General features: G+C 36.8%; 3 protein-coding genes across 7 annotated transcripts in view; 2 read left to right on the top strand and 1 right to left on the bottom strand.

Annotated features, from left to right (window-relative positions):
* Window positions 1–5,663, bottom strand: part of LOC126915959 (unconventional myosin IC) — a 35,489-nt gene extending 29,826 nt beyond the window's left edge. The window contains exon 1 of the mRNA XM_050721219.1: window positions 5,352–5,663. Coding sequence (XP_050577176.1) covers window positions 5,352–5,368 — 17 coding nt within the window. The 5' untranslated portion in view covers window positions 5,369–5,663. The remainder of the gene's footprint in view (window positions 1–5,351) is intronic.
* On the top strand, window positions 932–12,401 carry LOC126915970 (kinesin-like protein KIF12). 5 transcript variants are annotated; one of them, XM_050721261.1, is made up of 16 exons: window positions 932–1,264; window positions 2,661–2,871; window positions 6,725–6,817; window positions 6,931–7,009; window positions 7,188–7,400; window positions 8,056–8,196; window positions 8,273–8,414; window positions 8,667–8,761; window positions 8,822–8,963; window positions 9,327–9,445; window positions 9,531–9,635; window positions 9,712–9,841; window positions 9,992–10,217; window positions 10,269–10,422; window positions 10,582–10,796; window positions 11,505–12,401. In XM_050721261.1, the coding sequence occupies exons 2-16, from the start codon at window positions 2,669–2,671 to the stop codon at window positions 11,857–11,859; spliced, it is 2,412 nt and encodes an 803-aa protein (XP_050577218.1). In that variant the 5' UTR covers window positions 932–1,264; window positions 2,661–2,668; the 3' UTR covers window positions 11,860–12,401. The 5 variants fall into 5 exon arrangements, with proteins under 5 accessions (XP_050577218.1, XP_050577222.1, XP_050577219.1 ...); XM_050721265.1 differs by having other exon boundaries at window positions 933–1,264; window positions 10,317–10,422; XM_050721262.1 differs by having other exon boundaries at window positions 935–1,264; window positions 8,059–8,196.
* An 813-nt stretch (window positions 12,402–13,214) lies between these two features.
* LOC126915964 (ubiquitin-like modifier-activating enzyme 1) lies at window positions 13,215–18,436 on the top strand. The gene is made up of 2 exons (XM_050721246.1): window positions 13,215–13,893; window positions 14,428–18,436. The coding sequence occupies exons 1-2, from the start codon at window positions 13,524–13,526 to the stop codon at window positions 17,208–17,210; spliced, it is 3,153 nt and encodes a 1,050-aa protein (XP_050577203.1). The 5' UTR covers window positions 13,215–13,523; the 3' UTR covers window positions 17,211–18,436.
* The last annotated feature ends 97 nt before the right edge of the window (window positions 18,437–18,533 follow it).

Genomic DNA, 18,533 nt, shown 5'->3' with positions numbered 1-18,533 from the left:
CTTCTTCGCGGGTAGCCCGCTACGGAAAACGAGCGGCAATAAAGTTTACAGCGCAGCCCCGTCGACTCTCGTGTATTTATAGCTGGTCATTTCCACGGAGATCCTCCCGTAATTTTCAAGTCGAACAGCTCTGCACGTCCATGATTCCCCTTTTGCTTTTTCCTCGCCTTCACTGACAGGAAGCTGATGCTTACAATTAGAGAACTCGAGGATCCACAAATACCCTACTTCTTTCATAAAACATTTCACGTCTTGCATCTATAATAGCGTTAGATATTAAAAATAGAATCATTGCTGTTATTGTATATATCACGTCCATGCGATCAATTAAGAAACGCTGTGATCACAATCGTCGTACTTTAATTTTTGTACATTTCGACAAAATAATTTAGACAGGTGAAGAAAACGGTGAGAAGTGTACCTAATTAGATTCCAGTAATGAATGATCATATTTCAATAGTAGTGGACATATTAATTCAGAAATCCTGCGATCTGTTAAATTTTACATGTAATCGTAACATCGTCAGGGATGCGAGACACAAAATATAACGAGACATTTCGGCGTAGTTAATATTACAGTCGAAAATCGCGGAATGTTAGTCTCTTCATATTTCATGGGCCTCAAGGTCTCTGTTGAATATGAAATTTTCAGTAGTCGGTTAATTAAATATTTGTGTGATTTATGTCGTTTTACGTTCATAAGGGCTGTCACTGTTCGACGGTTAGTTTATTTCCATGATGCGACTTGCGTCAGAAGTCAAGACAGCCTACTGGCCCATTGATCAACGATGTCTACCTGCATGCAACGTATATCAAGCTCATTCTAACTCTGATATAACAGCGGGGCCCACGTGGACGATGACCGTGGCCAGGGACGAAAGGGGAACACGATGCGTCCGAACAACGATGAGTTAGACACCAGTTTCGATCGGTGTCCACGAAACGTCCGCTGTAGGGAAAACTACCACCCTCCGCGAAAGCACCCCTGCTAAGTGTCAGTAGCGTGCTGTCTGTTGTTCCTATTGCACGAGTTTCCGTTATCCTTAAAACGTACATGTTAATCGAGACACCATTGTGTTAATCTTCAGAGATTGCTAGAAATTGGACACTGTCGCGTAAAATCTTCAGAGATAGAGTTAGAAATTGGATATTGGATTATTAAAAGTGATATAAGAAGATTTACAGAAGCTGAACAGCAGAGGGAGAAATCGATGAAGAAGTTTGGGTGATGGGACAGTTTTGATCGATCTATGAAATTTCGAATGTAAGTGTATTTATTTGATGGATTCTCGTCATCTGGAATTGAATATGGAGTTAGCAGAAATTGATATATATATGTAGCAATATTTATGACGTGTTCTTGATATTACGGAATTTCACTATCCGAATTTGGAAATTTCTACACTGGGCTGTCTATGCCTAGAGTGTAAATATCTTTTAGAACTGTTTCCTAGAAAATTATAGGAAATGTGTTCAATCTGAACGCTTACGACGTAAAAATTGTAAAAGAATTCACCGTAATAAATGTGGCAATAAAATGCATTCTTTCCTATTGCTATAATAGTCTTCTTTCTTTCATTGTCGCATGAATTTCTAGCTAGTTAGGAAGAATCGGCATTAAAAGAAAGGAGGGTTATTGGCGTTATCATTTCGGGACGTTTACTATATTTCTACGATTATCAAACTTTTAAGATTCGGACACATTTGAAGCAAATCGATCGCGTGAATCCGCGCGGAACAGTTCTACCGTCGCTCTTATTGGCTTTCACTTTCAAAATCGCAGTAAACCACTACCTTCACGTTAATTGTTGTAAAAAGGAAAGGTGCAAAATGAAAGGTGTAAAACGAACCGAGCGGAACGTAGTCGCGAAACAACCGAGTCTCATGATCTACATAACATTTTTTCTAGCCTTCTTAACCCGACAGAAACAGAAAAACACGCGTTGATTAATACGATCGTACTTTACACTTTCATTTCGTCACAGTTTCATTTATTTAAATACAGCCGTATTAAATTTATTAAACACAGCCATTTATTAAACACAGCCGAAAAAGAAAATATTTCGAAAAAGCGTATACTTACGTTTATGTTTAATTCACAATCACGATTCGCTTATCGATGACAGATGACTGAAGGATTTCTACGGTAGAATCGCAATTAGCGGCGAAACTTTCGCTTCAATTACGGCAACGCATGTAATTATCATCGCACATGTAAGCGAATACGTGTAATTAACCGGTTCGTTGTTGTATAAATTTTCGTACTCCTTGTCGGGCAGGATTAAATTCATTCGAAAAGGCTTTCACTATTGTGAATCCCGGAAAATGAAGCATTTCACTTCTCGATCTTCTGCGATGATCCATCTTCAAATGGGTCCGATTGTTCATGATGACTCGAGATATCTCGTGAGAACGACACCGATCGCACGACTTAAAATTAATTTAAACGAGATTAAATTATACTGTATGTAGGTACTTGGCCTGAATTTATGTCCAGATCAATTTCTATTTCTCTGTATTAATTCTATTAATTACATTTTATTGATTCCATTAGTTGTACTAGCGGGATTGTATCTCGTTAATTGGTAATTATGACGATGGTCATGCGTTACTTTGATACGATTGTATTTCATTAATCCCTGTTTATGACGCTCTTGAAGGTTGACGGATGGTGCTTGTGAAAAGTCCATCGCCTTCCCGAGGCGACAGTCTTCAAAAAGAAAATGCGAAGAAGGATAAAGGGAAGAGCCGCGTATCACGCGGCAATAGTCCCGCGGATCACACTACTTCCAGGGGAAGTAGTCCAGGAAAGAGCAATTCTACAATTAAAGTAGTCACGAAAAGTAGCCTTCAACAGTCTCGTGGAAGCGAGTAAGTATTCGTCCTCGTTTTTATCTGATATTTTTGTTTTATCATTATTTGTTATCGTTATTAGATCAGCTTTAATCGATTACCACGTAATAACGAATGTTTTTAACAGTTTAGCTTTTTCTTCTCATCACGCTGTGTTATATATTATTATATTATTATTTCTTCATTATTAAACTAGATTTAATCAATTTCAAGAGCATGTGGTTAAAGAAGAATGTTAATAGTTCTTAATATATAGCATAGCTTTTTCTTTTCGTCACATTTAAATTTAAATCATCTATTATTATTATTATCATATATTATTACGCTATTATTTTATCATTATACGATCATCTGTAGTCGATTACGTTCTACAAATCATATCGTCATAGAAAAATATTAATGATTCTAATGAATAGTTTGGCTTTTTCTTCTTGTTACACATTTAAGTTCACATCATTTAGAAATGATCTGTTGAGTAAAAATAGATAAGTACGTAATTTTCACTCCTTCGACCAATGGAAGTATCTCGTGTAACTCGTATTAACACTGTCGGATGGAATATTAATGCTTTTACAGCAATTTCATGTAAGTGGATACTGTAAGCAAACGTTTACGTAGAAACTATCGATCTGGCTGAACATTTCTGCGAGAAACTGACGCGTCGCACCAAACAATCGATGTGAGAATTATTTTCGTTCTCTTTTTTTCCATTAAGATACGTTCTACGTCGGTATTTCCTCATACGACGACAGTTTTGCCATCGAACAATTTACAAATATTCTATAACTCGAACATATGCAATATGCATTAGAACAATATCGTCTATTCGTAGAATAAAAGAATTGTTTTCTTTATCAACTTTTAAGATAACATTCGGACAATAGGAACCAAAATGGTATAATTTACTAGGAATTACTTAATGATAAGTACCGAATTGACAATTGATAACACGCGAAATTCTCTTGATTTACTCAAGCTGTAAAGTACAAAACAAAAAGGACGATAAGAAAAGAGATATTGATAGTAGGCCACGTGAAGAGAAGAAAGATCGTAAAAATCTTGACACTTTGTGAATACATTATGTTAAAAGTGGAAAAGAGAACGGGAGAAAAAATATTGACTAATGGAAAACTACCGGTAGGAAATTATGGCGAGTGATGCTCGACGATCGCGACGACATAAGAATACAGAATTAACTTCCAATCTAGCGGAAAGCTAGAATTGAATTGATCGAACGGCGAGTTTAACGGCTTCGGAGGAAAAACCCATAAATAAATTGTCAAGAGAATTCTGACAGTGAAATTAGAGTGTCGAATCGTTTTCTAGAAATTGTCCTCGAGATCCAGGCTAGAGATAGATCGATGTGACGCGTCGACGAGGCTTTCTATATCATTCGATTTAATTCTCCGTGTGAGGGGTTGCATCCTCGTGTAAATTCACCTTAATCGTTTCGCGTAGATATAACGTACGGGAATACCAACATTGATAGACACATACGTCGCAATTGCGACACATTTCGATGCCGTGTATCGATTGGGAGACCTTGCTCGACTGTCTCTTTCTGACGGTCAATATCACGACGATCGCAAAACGTGTGCCCATGGAAAGAGATCTCAGTAGTTAGACACGTGAAACGAGCATTTTTCCTGCGATAGGATGACTCGTGCTACTTTATGGCGAAAAATGAATAATAGCGCAGAGGGAAAAGTTCAATAAAACAGAGAAAACTAGTGTTTTATTCTATTTTTTTTCTTTTTCTATTATATTAGAATTACGGAAAACTGAATGTACCTGATATTTTTATTTTTTCTTGCGTAAGAATTATTGAGGGCTGATTGTAATGTTTGTTTCCTTAATTCTAAGAACTCCGGAGAATTAGCTGTAATTAAAACTAAAAAGTACTATTTAGAATTGTATATTAATTTATCAAAGTTGATAATAAAATCTCCAAAGCGTTGAATATGATATAATCTCAAAAACGTTGAAACACATATTACATATATCAATTGATATTATCCCAATGAAACGATTTCCAACTTTCAGTCTTCAAATTGGTGTTAATTCTGTATTTTCTATTCGAGCAAAGAGCTTCCGCCAAACAGAGAATCATCATCGAATGGAATCGTAAGAAGAATAACAACGAAAGTAATTAAAACGCACATAAAATGTTCTCAGACGATATTAATAGCAATCGATGTAACTTGGATCGCGAATCGAATTACAAATGAGTAAAATACAAATAGATTTTAGGTCCATCGTCGATTCGCCAACGTCATCAAAGTCATGCGTAAATAAAGAAAAATATTCATTTTGAATCTGAACAATTAACCGAACATTTCTGCGCCTTAAAAATCGATCCGTTTCGTACAACTTGGATCGATAAACATCATCTACGGGAATAATCGTTCGCGTGATTAAAGAAATAAAGCACGTGAAACATGATTTATATCAAAATAATGAAAGTGCGTTAACAAATGAAACGAATAGAAAATACTTACCTACTGGTAACGTCCATTACAATTTTTCATGAGGTTCGTTAAAACGTTTGAAGCGATGGCAATTTGAGAAAGCTTTATCGATCGTTGCCCATCAATGTCACACGTTCGAGTGCTCGATTCACGTTTTCTACGATATATACACTCCACGCTTTTAAAGTAATTGTAATTCTCGATTGAAGGTATGTTAAAAGGTAATTCTTTCTATGTCTTGAAGACAACGAATTGCTCGACGTCACACATGAAACTATAATACGCAATAAATGTCATTGTTGCGATAGGCCCGGAATAAGAACTGCGTATTACGATTCTCGAGGAATTATGACATACTGTGCTATAGTGAAATAATAGTAAACACGTTGTTCCTGTCACAAGTGTATACACCGTCAATGACCCTTACTACCAACCAAGGAAATGGAAAAGTTTCGCAAGTCATGCATGTCTTGTGCAACGTGCATCAATTAAACGAACGCGAAATCGCAGTTTCTGTACGAATAATTTTAGACTTTAACGGTTGTCATACCAATGTTATCGGCTTCGTTGGAAAAATATTGTACTTGTAGTTGATAACATTAGAACGCGAATATTTACGATATTCTTTGAAAACGTCGCAACTTTGCAAGCTCGAATAACAAGTTTGCAAATTGAAATTTTGAAAGTTAGAGTAATCTTTGAAAATTTCAAAGCTTGATTGAATAATCTTTAAAAGTTGCAAATGTTTAAAATTGCGATAATCTTTGAAAGCATTGCTGTTTCGAAAGTTTGAACGATCTTTGGACGCTGCAATATCGTATTATAGAAGTGTAACAATTATTCCATTCGGTGGAAGAAAAATTCCACCTTGGTAGTCGCTTAATTAAAAATTATTTGCGAATAATATTTAAAACAAATTACACCAATTTTTCATTGGGGATTTATTTAAACCACTTACGATTAATAAAGAGCGATACATCGATATCGTACGTTATTACGTGTACGTAAGTACGATGAACAATAATCGTAAAGTATTGTTTATCCTGGCAATCAATCAAGGCTGTCGAGTTCGGTAATCAAGCTCTCGTGAATTATTGACTGAGGTCGAAACGATTTTTCAATACTACGATTAGCTCCGTGGTGCAGAAGGAAAAAAGACGAACTCATAAACGAGCCTGGTCAATCACGCGATTTTTCCTGACGGTTTCAGTTAGACCAATTGATTGAACTTCCTCAATTATTTAGCCGCCATGATAGCAGGTCAATCACGAATTGCCAGATGGGTTACTCCTGTTGAAGCGTTCGATCATGATCGAGAACGATTTTACGCTTCTACAGAAACCCAACAGCCTCTCTACACCGTTTGAAAATCGTTATCGTTTGTTTGCTTGTTTCGATTCCAGGACTGGTAGTATCGAGAGACTGGTAGACGGTGATAAGAGAGTGATCGCCACCAAGAATTGGCTTCCAGAGAACAACATAAATGTCGTTGTCAGGTAAGAACACCATTGATTAATTAACTCAGATACGTTTATTAAACTTGCAAGGGATGATCGCAAGTGTAATATTAAATTTACATAATTTTCCTGGTTAATCCATCATTTTGTAGAGTACGTCCGCTTAATAGCAAGGAAATTAAAGCCGGCGACGATATGGCCGTACAATTTCCCGGAGATGGACAGATATACGTAAGTATATCTTACTTATGTCCTCTGATTAATTTGAAGAAACGTTGCGAGCTCGGATAATTCGTCGATGATTCGATATCATTTTTGCTTCTCTTGCCAGCCTCCTCGCGTTTAATTAAAAATACCTAAACGAAATTATCGTGAATCATATGGATTTTTATCGTTCAACCTTGCACAGTGCGACGGATTTCCAAGCAGCGGGGACAAGAAGGGCAAATTATTTTCGTACAACGTGGTGTTCGAGCCCACGGCCACTCAGGAGGACATCTTGCAATTCTCTGGTGTGAAAAAGCTTATTGAAATGGCGGTAGAAGGATTCAGCTGTACCGCGTTTTGCTACGGGCAAACCGGAAGCGGAAAAACTCACACCCTCACAGGGCCTCCAGAAATGGTTAGCGAAGAAGATTCCTTCGTCAACTTTTTACCTACTTTTCAGATGCAAATTCATCGGTCTTACACGCTGGTTTTTTAAAACCGAGTATGGTTTTCCATCGGAATTTCCGTTAGAAAAAACCGAGTTTCCAGAAACACTCGCCAAGAAGCGTAAGAATAGCAAAAGGCGATTACGAATAATGTATTAAAATAGTTGATCGAGTTGAAGTGAAGGCCGTGTATGAATGTAACAGAAAGGTTAATGTTGTTCGACGTGCGTAGATAAGATAATGACGGTATATCTAAACGATACTCGTTTACCGCTCGGGCAATGTTATACGTGATCGCAAAAACAAACAAATTATCAATGAAAGTGTTCGAATTATTAAACATGGCGCTTTACACTACTCTTGGCATTTGTATACTTGCTATTTTCAAATTTCAGTGGTGTAAAAATCTTCGGTTGGTTAACTTTTTGTTTTACTAATTAATTCAATATATAATATTACATAGGAGAATTGAATTAAAAGATGGAATCTTGTTTTAAGATTTAATGATAGTTAATTAAACTTTGTTATTATTAATGAACTAAATTTTACGATGAAAGTAAAATCACGCAAAGAAGCGCTTTTTATCAAATTACAAGAATCGTCAATGAATGTTTTTCTCTTAAGCAGTTCGAAAGGATGAACCCTTATTCGGAGCAACACGGCCTGGTCTTCCGGTCTTTCGTCTACCTGTTTAAGTTGTTGCAAGAACGACAAGATTGTAATTTCGTGTTAAAAGCTTCCTTTCTGGAGATCTACAACGAAAAGGTCAGTGGATATTCCGTGGAAAGAGAGAAGAGCTTCGTCACCGATTTACAGGGCATCGTTTATCTTTGAACCGCAGGTAATAGATCTGTTAAATCCTGGCACGTCGAGGAAACCCCTAATGGTACGGTGGAGCAAAAAGACACGAGGCTTCTTCGTTGAGAACCTTTTCACTGTTGAGTGCGAGGAACTCGATGATCTTCTGGCGGTTCTCGAAGAAGGTAGTCGTGTTATTGATCTTCGCTCTTTGCACCCTCGATAGATGGACTTTAAACCCCTTTACCATTCCTTACACGCAGCACGTGTTTCATTGTGAAAATATCAAACGCGATAAATCCTATTAAAAGATATAGTAAAATTCACAGACTTTTTTAAGAAGATAGACAATCCATAAATATTTTAATTTGCTGACATTACTTTAAGAAATTTTCCAAATGTTAGGAAAGCGTATTTATAGTAATATGATTTTTCAGGGATGAGAAATAGAAAAGTTGGTTCGCACAATATGAACGACTATTCCAGTAGAAGTCACAGTATTCTCACTGTCAGCATCACGTCTGAACAACAGGTGAGTGTCCAAATTATCGTACGATAAAGACAAATTTTATGCAAATATTACTATCGACAGATGGATAACAGCGTGTTTATATCGAGACAAGGGAAAATTAACTTCGTCGATCTGGCTGGAAGTGAGATGACGAAGAAAACACAAAGCGAAGGGAAGACTCTGGAGGAAGCGAATAATATCAATAAAAGTCTCATGGTTCTAGGTACGATTATCAAAAAGTTATAAGAAAAAATACAACGCGAATTAAGCACTGAAATACTAAAAGGGTTCGATCTTCGAGTTGTCTTCTTTCAAAGTCTATTTCGAAGCAGAACTTTGTCGAATGTTCAATATCAAATTAATCGAACCCCGTTTAGTATTACGATGAAACTTTACGTTATCAATTATGCGCAAGGATTGTAAAAATCGATTTCGATGAACAAAAGGGCGCAGACTTCACCCGCAACATCGACTTCTATGTGACGATCGATAAACGAACGTGACAGCGCGAATTGCATGGAAACGACTTTAGGTTACAGAAAAGTTTCTCCGACTTCTTTTGAGATTGACACTTTTTACTTTGAAGGTTACTGCATAGCCTCTTTGAGCGATGGAAAACGCAAGGGTGGTCACATTCCGTATCGAGACAGCAAACTGACTAAGCTTCTAGCCGACAGTTTGGCGGGAAATGGCGTTACATTAATGGTAAATCAAATTATTCTAACAAGGACAACTTAATAATTATACGCTCAATCGGTATAACTGATTGGATGGTTTAATTGAATTTTAGATCGCCTGTATTTCGCCAGCTAAGTCGAACGCGAGCGAAACGTTGAATACGTTGAGGTACGCGGCGAGGGTGAAGAAGATTCGAACGAAACCTATCGTGGTGATGGTGAGTGAGGTATATTAATTGTAAATTATAAGTATATAGAAAACATGAAATACAAATAGAATTTGCTTTTATATAGGATGCTCGAGAAGCTCTGATTCTCAGTTTAAAACGAGAAGTAGGAGCTCTTCAAACGGAAAACGAACATCTGCGCGCGGCTCTTCATTTAAATGGTGATGCATCGAATATAGTTCGTAGTGAGTCCAAAAGTAAGTATCATATGTCAATTAATAAGAAAGATTTAATATAATAATGAGTTTAATAAAAAGATTTAATCCAAAATTTAGTAACAACGATTTAATATAATTAAAACGAGAAAGGCAAAATTATAAAATTTCTCCTTAAATAATCTTTCATAGCTGAAAGAAGAGTGCCATTGACACCTCCGGTGGTAGATTTGAGTAAACTATCCGAAATGGAACGACCCGAATTAAGTCAACTTATCCACGCGTATATTACCGAGAACGAAGCTCTCCGTCGAGAAAATGCAGAATTATATGCTACGAGGGAACAAGTGATACGGGACCAAGAACTCGTATGCAGAGAAAACGAAAGGTTACTGAAGAAACTCGAGGACGTTAACTCGTAAGTACAGCAGGATTTTAAGACGACCTCGACATACAATTAATCCGGTAGATTTTATTACTGTAGAGTGTGTTGTCGGTCGCCAATTATACCTGCCAGACCAACCTATTCGGCGGAAATGTTGAACGATAACAATAACGAGGACGCACCTGGCGCTACCAATGTTTGGACCAACCCTAACGTCGAACCTACGCCTCTTTCGAGTGTATGTCGAAATCTTTTAACCTTTTCTTTCTCTATCATTGTATTCGCTGCATCTATTTAATTATTTTTTAATAATATTATTTAATATTATTAATTATTTTTCAATACTTTATATAGCAAAGTAATGTTTAAAAGATATAACAGAAATTTAAATTTGTAGGATATGATCAGGAATGGATTATATAGATCTGCTAGTAGTATGCCAGAGAAGATTCAGAAAGAACTAGATAAACGTAGAATCGTAGGGAGTTATAATAACATAGCAGAAGCATACAAAGACAAGAGTCATCATCGTCGACACAATTCATGGGACAACGGGAACGGGACGACGAGAATGAGTCCGGATCAAGCTATATCACCGATAGACATTAATCAGTAAGTAGCACTAAATAAATCATCATAATGCTAGAGCCAATACGATATTCAAATCAATAAGCCTTAGTCTCCTATCAAAGCCAATTGCAATGCAAATCGACATTGGAATTCGCTTCAAATGTATTCCAATTAATTATATCTTTTTTAAATAAATCAAGAAATAATTACCACATTGTGGACTAGAAGTTTTGCTGTATATTCTATCAAACTTGATCTCTTTAATGATAAAATAATTATCCTGTGATGTTTATTAAAGTATATTACACGCATATGACTATAATTAAAATAATGAAATGAAATAGCTATAATTATTTCAATAAAAACATTGTTTTTGCTAATAGAAATTATTAAGCTGCGAATGTAAATGGATCTGTAAAGGATTTAAAAATCAAAAGTGTACTAAATGCACATAAAAATATATAAAATATCTGAGTTTCATTTTTATAATTATATTCACAAAAATATGAATTTGCATAAATATCCGCAGACTTGCATATTTTTAGTAATTAAAAAATTAAAAAGTCTGAAACCCACCATATTTTTATGGTATGATTCTAGTGGTAATCTCTAGCCACGTAAAATAAAATTTTCTAAAATTTTGCTCAAGTTCACTCAGAAACTTACCAAGACTTTAGTCTACAATGTGTTATGCTGCCTGATATAATCAGTACCATTCTACCTACTAATTGAAGGAACGCATGGTAACAGGTACAAAAAGCCGAGCATGCGTCGCACCTCGACAGTGCCTGAAGAACGAAGACTATCGGAGACGAACGATCTCCTGGGCGAACCGGTTCAACCAACCGACCATTCGTACAACGAATCCCCAGACTCGATACTCAGCGGTCCTCTGGAGATGGCGAACTCAACGCCGGACACAGCTGAGTCAGAGGCGCCAACAGCGCCATTTCCGGCGGTATCACACATCTCGTCCCCGTTCGGCACACCGGAACCCGAAGACCATTCGATAAGGACACCAAGAAAATTCAAAGAGAAAGAGGACGAAACTACTGAAAGAGCTTTTGGAAGTCCAATTCCTATCGACGAGGATAAACCACTTTGAACACTCGAGTCAACAAGCACGATAGTCTGATGTACTTTAATCGTGATGACCTTGACTTGGTCAAAGCCATTGGGTCGATTGTAAAGATAAGAAAATGAATTAGGAAGAGTGCACATGAAAATTAGTCGATAATAAAGAGTTTTCTGGATAATTAGGAAAAATTATTTTGGATCGATAATTAAAGTTTAATGACGAAAGTATGCATTAATGTTGGTAAATTTGAAAAAAAGGTAATCTGAAAATCTGTTTTGGTAACGACACAGAAATATCGTGTTTTCAAAGTAACGAAAATATGTAGTACGCGTAGTCGAAGCTTTATTTACGTGTGGTAAAAGTATATATGTACATAATTATGTGTGAACTTAGACATGAATATCTACATAAAAGTCAGTATTTTTCCGCGATAATGAGAAAATGACTCAGGTTGATATAAATTACTGAATTCTACCTCTGAATAATATAAAATTACATATCCTGTAACTCCTGTAATGATAAAGGTGTTGACCAAATTACGTACAATAAAGCATTTGATTGTTTTATCAGATTTTGTTCTTTATTACCTAACCATTCGTAGAACTGGTCGGTTTCATTGAATTGTATGCTTCTTTTTTAAACTGGATTGTTCTAAAAATTATAACTCGGCTATTGAATATCGATAAAAATAACATGTTTAATAAAAAAGAGCATTGTGAGCGAATAAAAACTAGGACGATTGTTAAGAAAATTATGTTTGTCTCCCCGATAAAAAATATCTATAGAAAAACACGTGACCTAATATCTCTGTTATCGACACGAACGTAGTATGTAACTCTACGATTGCGTGCCAATAACTCGCCACGCCACTGATGCGTACATAATTTATTAGATAAGCATCTTGCCACGTCAGATAAGCAAAAACATAAAATTGCTAGGGTAGACACGATAGTCGCCAATGATAACGCGTATATAGATGGCGCTTATCTAACCAGAAAAATTTCAATTCGAAATTATTTATTGGTCGGAGTCATTTCAAGTGTAATTAATATATAACATAACCAACCAATCATCTCCGACTATCCATTCAGCCTGCTTTCCCATTCGCTTGTTTCTTACTCCAATCACCGAACACTGTTTAAATGCAAAATTCATGATGTAATGTTAATCCACGATGTCGCAACAGGAAAATAAAGAAGCAATAACGTGCGAAATTTCGTTGTGGAAATGATAAATCTGTATTCCTGCCTCGTTACTCCGTCACATGTCGTCGTCGAGAATCAGCGAAGCATTCAAGACAATAAAAAAGGGGACGGTTTTGTTTCATGAACAAGGCGGTATCGCTGTTTTACCGACTGATCGAATCCCTATCCCCACTTTATCAAGGTAGCATCGACATCTCGATTGCTGGTGGTGCAACTGCGAGAGTAGCAACAGAGCGGATGAAAGAACGAGAATCATTGTTGGATGAACAGTGGTATCGTGGTAGACTTTGGGTACAGCTTTGAAAGGGTAAACTGGAAGTGAAGAAGAACGGACGAAGAGAGGCGCGTCGAGAGAGAAAGAGAAAGCGGGCGCGTGTGGCAAGGTCGGTGTGTGGTGCGTGCGGTGCAGTTACGGGCTTTATTAAAGTGCAGTCGGCCGGGTTGAAAAACAATCGACGAACATAATACGGCGCCCCGTGAAGTCCGATGTCTAGTGCTGAGGTGGTGGAGAGTTCCGTTGACCCCCCAGCTAAGAAGCGACGCGTTGCTGCCACCACGGGAGGAGGCGACGACGATCCAACGACGACCGCAGACATGGCGAAAAATGGCTCGACGTCCCGGGCTACCACCGAAATTGATGAGGGTCTATACTCCAGGCAGCTCTACGTCCTCGGCCATGACGCTATGCGTCGCATGGCATCCTCGAATGTCTTGATATCCGGTCTTGGCGGACTCGGCGTCGAAATCGCCAAGAACGTCATCCTCGGCGGCGTCAAGTCCGTTACCTTGCACGATGACGCATTGTGCCAGATTTCAGACCTCGGCTCACAGTTCTATCTTACCGAGGCGGATGTAGGTGAGCGGCTTGACCCGCGAAATACATGAATCCCTCTTCTACAGAAATTATTATTTTCCAACGTTATTTTGAGCATCAAAATTTATATGCATTTGATCCATTTTAATAAGATTGCGCGATCTTACAAGACGATGATATAACAATATAACCAGTCGTCTTGTTCATCGATATTATCGTAAAAAAATTCTTTAAATAGATGCGGTTTGTGTCTCGTGTAAATCAAATGCAAATGGTAGAAATTGTATGGAAATTTTTGTGACTGTGTAGCTATGTATATGTCTCTGTATAAATTAAATTCTCATTATGTTATAACTAAATTGTTGGTAACAACAATTTTCAATAGTATTGGAAATATTCAAAAGATATTTATCATTTTAAAAAGACTAAAACAATTAACTAAAGAGACTAAATAATCAACCTCCACGTTATTGATCAATTTCATTTTTGTATGACTCGCTCAAAAATTATACATTTAAGCACTATATACAGGCATGATTAAACAGTAAAATTACATTAATGTACTTTCTTTTTTAGGTAAAAACCGTGCCATTGCTTGCTGTCAACGCTTGTCTGAGCTGAACAATTATGTCCCTACATGTCACTACTCCGGGCCTTTAACAGATTCCTTTATTAAGAAGTTCAAGGTTGTGGTTTTGACTGAAACTCCATTGAATGAACAATTACGTATCTCTGAAATTACTCATGCAAATGATATAGCACTTATTATAGCAGATACCAGAGGCCTATTTTCTCAAGTCTTTTGTGATTTTGGAGAAAAATTTACAGTAGTTGATATCAATGGTGAACCACCTGTAAGTTCAATGGTTGCCAGTATTTCGCAAGATACCGAAGGTGTTGTTACTTGTTTAGACGACACACGTCATGGCATGGAGGATGGTGACTCTGTCACCTTTTCTGAAGTACAGGGCATGACAGAATTAAATGGTTGTGATCCAATAAAGATAAAAGTTCTTGGTCCATACACTTTCAGCATTGGGGATACATCTAAATACTCTGAATATATTCGGGGTGGTATAGTAACACAAGTAAAAATGCCAAAGATCTTACAATTTGCTTCTTTGAAAGATGCTTTGAAGACACCAAAGTTCCAGATAACTGATTTTGGAAAGTTTGACTATCCAGAACAATTACATTTGGCTTTTATTGTATTACATAAATACATAGAAGAAAATGGACAATCACCTAGACCATGGAATCAAGAGGACGCAGACAAATTTCTGAACCTTGCTAAAACTGTCAAAGAGGAAGTAGGCAGTGAAACAGAAATAAATGCAGAGCTGCTTGAAATATTTGCAAAGATATGCTCTGGAAATTTAAATCCAATGAATGCTACCATTGGAGGAATTGTAGCCCAAGAAGTGATGAAGGCTTGTTCTGGAAAGTTTCACCCTATATTCCAATGGTTGTATTTTGATGCCATTGAGTGTCTACCTGCAGATCGTTCTGAACTTACAGAAGAAGATTGTCGTCCTATTGGATCACGTTATGATTCACAGGTTGCGGTTTTCGGCCGCAAGTTCCAGTCAAAGATTGGAAGCTTGAAATACTTTGTTGTTGGAGCTGGAGCTATTGGGTGTGAATTGCTCAAGAACTTTGCAATGTTAGGTGTTGGTGCTGAAAATGGTAGTGTAATAGTCACTGACATGGATTTGATAGAAAAATCTAACTTGAATAGACAATTCTTATTTAGACCATCTGATGTTCAGCAATCCAAATCATCAACAGCAGCTAGAGTTATAAAAAGTATGAATCCTGACATGAAGGTGATTGCTCATGAAAACAGAGTATGTCCTGAAACAGAGAAAGTATATAACGACGACTTTTTTGAGGTTTTAGACGGGGTTGCGAATGCATTAGATAACGTTAACGCCCGTATTTATATGGATCGTCGTTGTGTATATTATAGGAAGCCCCTCTTGGAATCTGGTACATTAGGTACAAAGGGTAATACTCAAGTTGTTGTTCCATTTTTAACTGAATCATACAGCTCCTCCCAAGATCCTCCGGAAAAGACTGTACCAATCTGCACGCTAAAGAATTTTCCCTATGCTATAGAACACACTCTGCAATGGGCCAGAGACAATTTCGAAGGTCTATTTCGCCAAGCGGCGGAGAACGCCGCTCAACATATATCCGATCCACAATTTGTGGAGAGAACGCTAAAATTACCTGGAGTTCAACCACTAGAAGTATTAGAATCTGTTAAAACAGCCTTGGTCGATGAAAGACCAAAAACATTCGCCGACTGCATCGCATGGGCTCGTTGCCATTGGCAGGAACAATACAGCAATCAAATTAGACAACTTCTGTATAATTTTCCTCCTGATCAAGTAACATCCAGTGGTCAACCATTTTGGTCTGGACCAAAAAGATGCCCCAAACCACTCACATTTAATGTTAATGATCCACTACATTTAGACTATATTGTAGCTGCTGCTAATTTAAAGGCAAAGGTTTATGGTATTCCTGTTAACAGAAACCGAGATGAAATAGCTAGGATTGTTAGCACTGTTCAAGTGCCGGAATTCACACCAAAATCTGGAGTGAAAATTGCGGAAACGGATTCACAGGTACAAGCGTCCAATGGTAGCGGAAATATAGATCATGAAAGACTCACTCAGTTACAAGAAGAACTACCAAGGGTTGAAGATCTTAACGGCCTGGTAATACATCCGCAAGAATTCGAGAAGGATGACGATACCAACTTCCACATAGACTTCATTGTGGCAGCTTCAAATCTCCGTGCTACCAATTACAAAATTACACCAGCTGACAGACACAAGAGTAAACTAATTGCTGGTAAAATAATACCAGCCATTGCTACTACAACTTCAGTGGTAGCAGGTTTAGTTTGCCTTGAGCTTATTAAACTGACTCGCGGCGTAAAAGATTTGTCTGTTTATAAGAATGGCTTCGTCAACTTGGCTCTGCCATTCTTCGGATTCTCAGAGCCAATTGCTGCGCCAAAACTAAAGTACTATGATTCAGAATGGACCCTCTGGGATCGATTCGAAGTGAAAGGAGAGTTGACGCTGAAAGAGTTCTTGGATTACTTCAAAGAACATCACAATCTAGAGGTCACCATGCTCTCTCAAGGTATTTGCATGCTTTACTCGTTCTTCATGGCAAAGCCTAAATGCCAAGAACGTATGGGCCTTTTGATGTCTGAAGTGGTGAAGAAGGTATCAAAGAAGAAATTGGAAAGCCATATACGTGCGTTGGTATTTGAACTCTGCTGCAACGATGTTGATGGTAATGATGTGGAAGTTCCATATGTTCGCTACACTTTGCCGTGAAATACGTTGATGTCACCAGGATAACAAGAGATATCTACTTAACTGACTTAGCCGTAGTAATTTCCACAAATTTCTATTTTACAATACGATACAAGAGAATATTACTCTTTCTCTATGTAAGGTTCTCAAAGTTTAAAAAGAAAGGAAAAGATTCATTTCTATCGTCGATGCTTTGTAGCATTTATAATAGCAAGGAATCGCGGGATCCACGGAGTTCATCTTACTATGATCTCCCTTTTTCCTGAATATTGATTTCAGGGCTGGAACTATTTGTTTCCTTTTTCATTCATCACATTTTGCTATGTTTATCCGAAATAATTTCAATGATAATCGTAAAATTTGTTCTTAGTTCTCGTCTTTCTTAATAAACTATATTTTCAAAGAAAAAGAAGATGATCTAGCTCTAAGGTAATTCGAACTGTTGATAAAAGAGGTATATGAAGATGAAAATTTGTACAAGAGAATCTACAATCTTGTGCTGTTTATAAAATGATAAAAAAAAAAAAAAAAAAAAAGGAGAGAAAAAGAATATGAAAAGGTTGCAAAAAGTTTAGTCCATATTGGATCATAAAGGGAATTGTCATGGTAAGAATTTTCTTTGGGACTCACACACTTCACAACTTAATGTATAGGATCAAAATGTAAATTACTGGATGATAAACTTAATGGTCCTTAGACGAATAATTAACACATTTAATATAGATCGCAAATAAACATAACAAAAAGAATCGGATGCAGATGTATCTTGCCTTTGTCGTATCGCTTTTCATTTTCTATTTACTATCATTATTTTCATGTATTAAGGACGCGCACGAAATTGAAGAAAAATATCACAATTGCTTCCCCTTCCTTTCGTTATTATTCTTAATATGTGCTTGCTATCGAACTCGATATTTTAATATTTTATGTGATGTATACGTTATTGATGGTTTTTCATTTTGTCCGCTTTACTTTTTTTAATCACCGAATACACTATTGGCTAAGGCTGTTTGTTGTTATTAAGGAATACTGCATTTAAATTTGTAAGAACAGATGTTTGAAAAGAAGCTTCAAAAAATAATTGCACACTTTAGATCAAGAAATACGAGAAGAAAAAAAAGGAAGATATTTTGTTAATTTTAGGATAATGCGGATATTTATTGTATTATTTTATCAATAGATAATAAATAGATGTGTTTGGATTTCAAAAAACATGAGAAATATAATAATGAAAATAAAATTTGAAACGGTGTTTTTCTTTCCCTTATACACATGTTTCCTCCTATCTTCTTAATGTATAATTCAAATTTGAAAAAATTAAAAAATATTTAAATTTTAATAAAT

Source organism: Bombus affinis, chromosome 5 (assembly GCF_024516045.1).
Source record: "Bombus affinis isolate iyBomAffi1 chromosome 5, iyBomAffi1.2, whole genome shotgun sequence".
NCBI lineage: Eukaryota > Metazoa > Arthropoda > Insecta > Hymenoptera > Apidae > Bombus > Bombus affinis.
Note: the sequence above shows the minus strand (reverse complement) of the source record. Positions and strands in the feature narration are given on the sequence as shown.

What these genes read in the sequence shown, in the direction of transcription:
- LOC126915964 (XM_050721246.1), top strand. Translation starts at nt 13,524, where the DNA reads ATGTCTAGTGCTGAGGTGGTGGAGAGTTCCGTTGACCCCCCAGCTAAG. An exon ending in TCTTACCGAGGCGGATGTAG is followed by an intron (nt 13,894 to 14,427) that starts GTGAGCGGCTTG and finishes TTTCTTTTTTAG; the next exon opens with GTAAAAACCGTGCCATTGCT.
- LOC126915970 (XM_050721261.1), top strand. Translation starts at nt 2,669, where the DNA reads ATGGTGCTTGTGAAAAGTCCATCGCCTTCCCGAGGCGACAGTCTTCAA. An exon ending in AACATAAATGTCGTTGTCAG is followed by an intron (nt 6,818 to 6,930) that starts GTAAGAACACCA and finishes ATCATTTTGTAG; the next exon opens with AGTACGTCCGCTTAATAGCA. An exon ending in TCACCGATAGACATTAATCA is followed by an intron (nt 10,797 to 11,504) that starts GTAAGTAGCACT and finishes GCATGGTAACAG; the next exon opens with GTACAAAAAGCCGAGCATGC.